This window comes from Nothoprocta perdicaria, unplaced genomic scaffold, assembly GCF_003342845.1.
Source record: "Nothoprocta perdicaria isolate Ctin4 unplaced genomic scaffold, notPer1 scaffold_34, whole genome shotgun sequence".
NCBI lineage: Eukaryota > Metazoa > Chordata > Aves > Tinamiformes > Tinamidae > Nothoprocta > Nothoprocta perdicaria.
In genome coordinates this window covers 523,894-525,921 of record NW_020455577.1, presented here as the reverse complement: position 1 = coordinate 525,921, position 2,028 = coordinate 523,894, and the positions used below count along the sequence as shown (strand labels likewise).

At 72.2% G+C, this 2,028-nt stretch overlaps 1 protein-coding gene across 1 annotated transcript in view; it reads left to right on the top strand.

Annotated features, from left to right (window-relative positions):
• The window catches only part of MYOC (myocilin), a 2,321-nt gene extending 1,329 nt beyond the window's left edge, over positions 1–992 (top strand). Inside the window, exons 2-3 of the mRNA XM_026043753.1 lie at positions 34–121; positions 197–992. Of these exons, the coding sequence (XP_025899538.1) occupies positions 34–121; positions 197–981 (873 nt within the window). The 3' untranslated portion in view covers positions 982–992. The remainder of the gene's footprint in view (positions 1–33; positions 122–196) is intronic.
• Positions 993–2,028: the final 1,036 nt, after the last annotated feature.

Sequence of the window (2,028 nt, the reverse complement as noted above, 5' to 3'; positions counted from 1 at the left end):
GCCGCGTGGGACGGGCCGAGCGCCGGCTACCAGGAGCTGCAGGCGGGCGGCACCCAGGTGGCCGCGTCGCCGAGGCTGCCGGCGGGGAGCGCGCCGGGCCGCACGGGCGCCGAGGACTCGGGTACCGTCCCCCGCATCCCCGTCCCCCCCCGCCCCGCTCCCCGCGCGCCGCCCTAACAGGCGCCTCTGCCCGCAGGCTGCGGCGAGCTCGTGTGGGTGGGGGAGCCCGCCGTGTTCGGGCAGGCCGACTCCATCGCCGGCAAGTACGGCGTGTGGATGCGCGACCCGCAGCCCGTGGCGCCCTTCACGCGGGCCACCACGTGGCGCGTGGACACGGTGGGCACCGAGGTGCGCCAGCTCTTCCAGTACGACGAYGCCGAGCAGTTCGCCAAGGGCTACCCGGCCAAGGTGCACATCCTGCCGCGCGCCATGGAGAGCACCGGCGCCGTGGTCTTCCGCGGCGGCCTCTACTTCCAGCAGCGGCGCTCCCGCCGCCTGGCCAAGTAYGACCTGCAGGCAGAGGCCATCGTGGCCGAGAGGGAGCTCCCCGGCGCCGGCTACCACGGGCAGTACCCCTACTCCTGGGGCGGCTACACCGACATCGACCTGGCCGTGGATGAGTCGGGGCTCTGGGTCATCTACAGCACCGAGAAGGCCAAGGGGGCCATCGTGGTGTCCAAGCTGGACCCGGACACGCTGGAGGTGCAGCGCACGTGGGAGACCAACATCCGCAAGCAGTCGGTGGCCAACGCCTTCATCATCTGCGGCGTCCTCTACACCATCAGCAGCTACACGGCCCCCAACGCCACAGTCAACTTCGCCTACGACACGGCCACGGGCACCAGCCGCCTCCTGAGCGTCCCCTTCCAGAACCGCTTCCAGTACGTGAGCATGGTGGACTACAACCCCGCGGAGCGGCAGCTCTTCGCCTGGGACAGCTTCCGCATGGTGGCCTATCCCATCCGGCTGGCGCAGGCCTGAGGGCCGCGCGCGCCCGGGGGGCACCGAGCCCGYGCAGCCCGGCCCCCCCAGGCCACCCTGGCCCCCCCAGCTCCCGCTTGGAGCCGGCGTGCACCGAGGAGCTGCTCCAGCGCCTCTCCCGGGGCTGAGCGGCTCGGCCGGGCCGCAGCAGGCGGGAGACGCTGTTGTCCACGGCGGGCGCAGCAGCACCCGCCTCTGCACGGGGAGCCTTGGGGTCGCGGTGGCGCCTGGCACCCACGGCGCGGCGCTGCCCGCCCTGGCCGGGCTGCCAGCACCGGGGCCAGGCGGAGGAGAGCCCCGCTCCGCGCCCCGTGCCGCTTTCGGAGCAGTTAACTATTTATTGTACACGTGCTGCAGCAGGCTGATCCCCGGTGCCCAGGGCGGGCGCCAGCAGCGGCCCCAGAGCAGAGGGGCAGCGCCGCGGTGGGAGCCGCGCTCGACCCCGCCGCAATAACGTCCCCGCAAATAAAAGGTCCCTGCTGCTGCCGCCGTGCGCGTGTCCTCATTGCAGCCCCTCGCAGGGCTGCTTGTCGTTCACCTCTCCTGCGGTGGCCGCTGCGCAGCTCTGCCCGCCGGGAACGCGGGATCCCACGTGAGGAGGGGCCTCGATGTGCCCGAAACGCCCGAGCGCAGCCGCAGCAGCAGCTTGGGCACCAAGCCCCGGGCTGCTTCAGGAAAGGGGCTGAGGTGCCCTGGCCGGGGCTCCGTGGGCGCCAGCTGGCAGCGGCGCTCACACACACTCTGCCACGGCAGCCGCCTCTCTCGCTGGGTGTTTTTCCAGTTTTCGGGGAGTTTTCCACTCCGAGCATGGAGATTTTGCCCGGATGGTACCGGGCAGGCGCTGACCCCGGGCTCTACCGAAGGCAGCCCCTTGCAGAGGGCTCTGTTGCGATGCCCGCTCCCCTACTACTAGCTGGGGGCACCAGCAGCTTTTGGCAGGGAGGCGCCGGCCGGGGCGCCACATGGGCCGCCCCATTCTAGAAGGGCTGGAGACAAGGGGGGCGTCGCGGGCAGCGCAGCGTCACACGGGCTGCCCGGGCCAGGGCG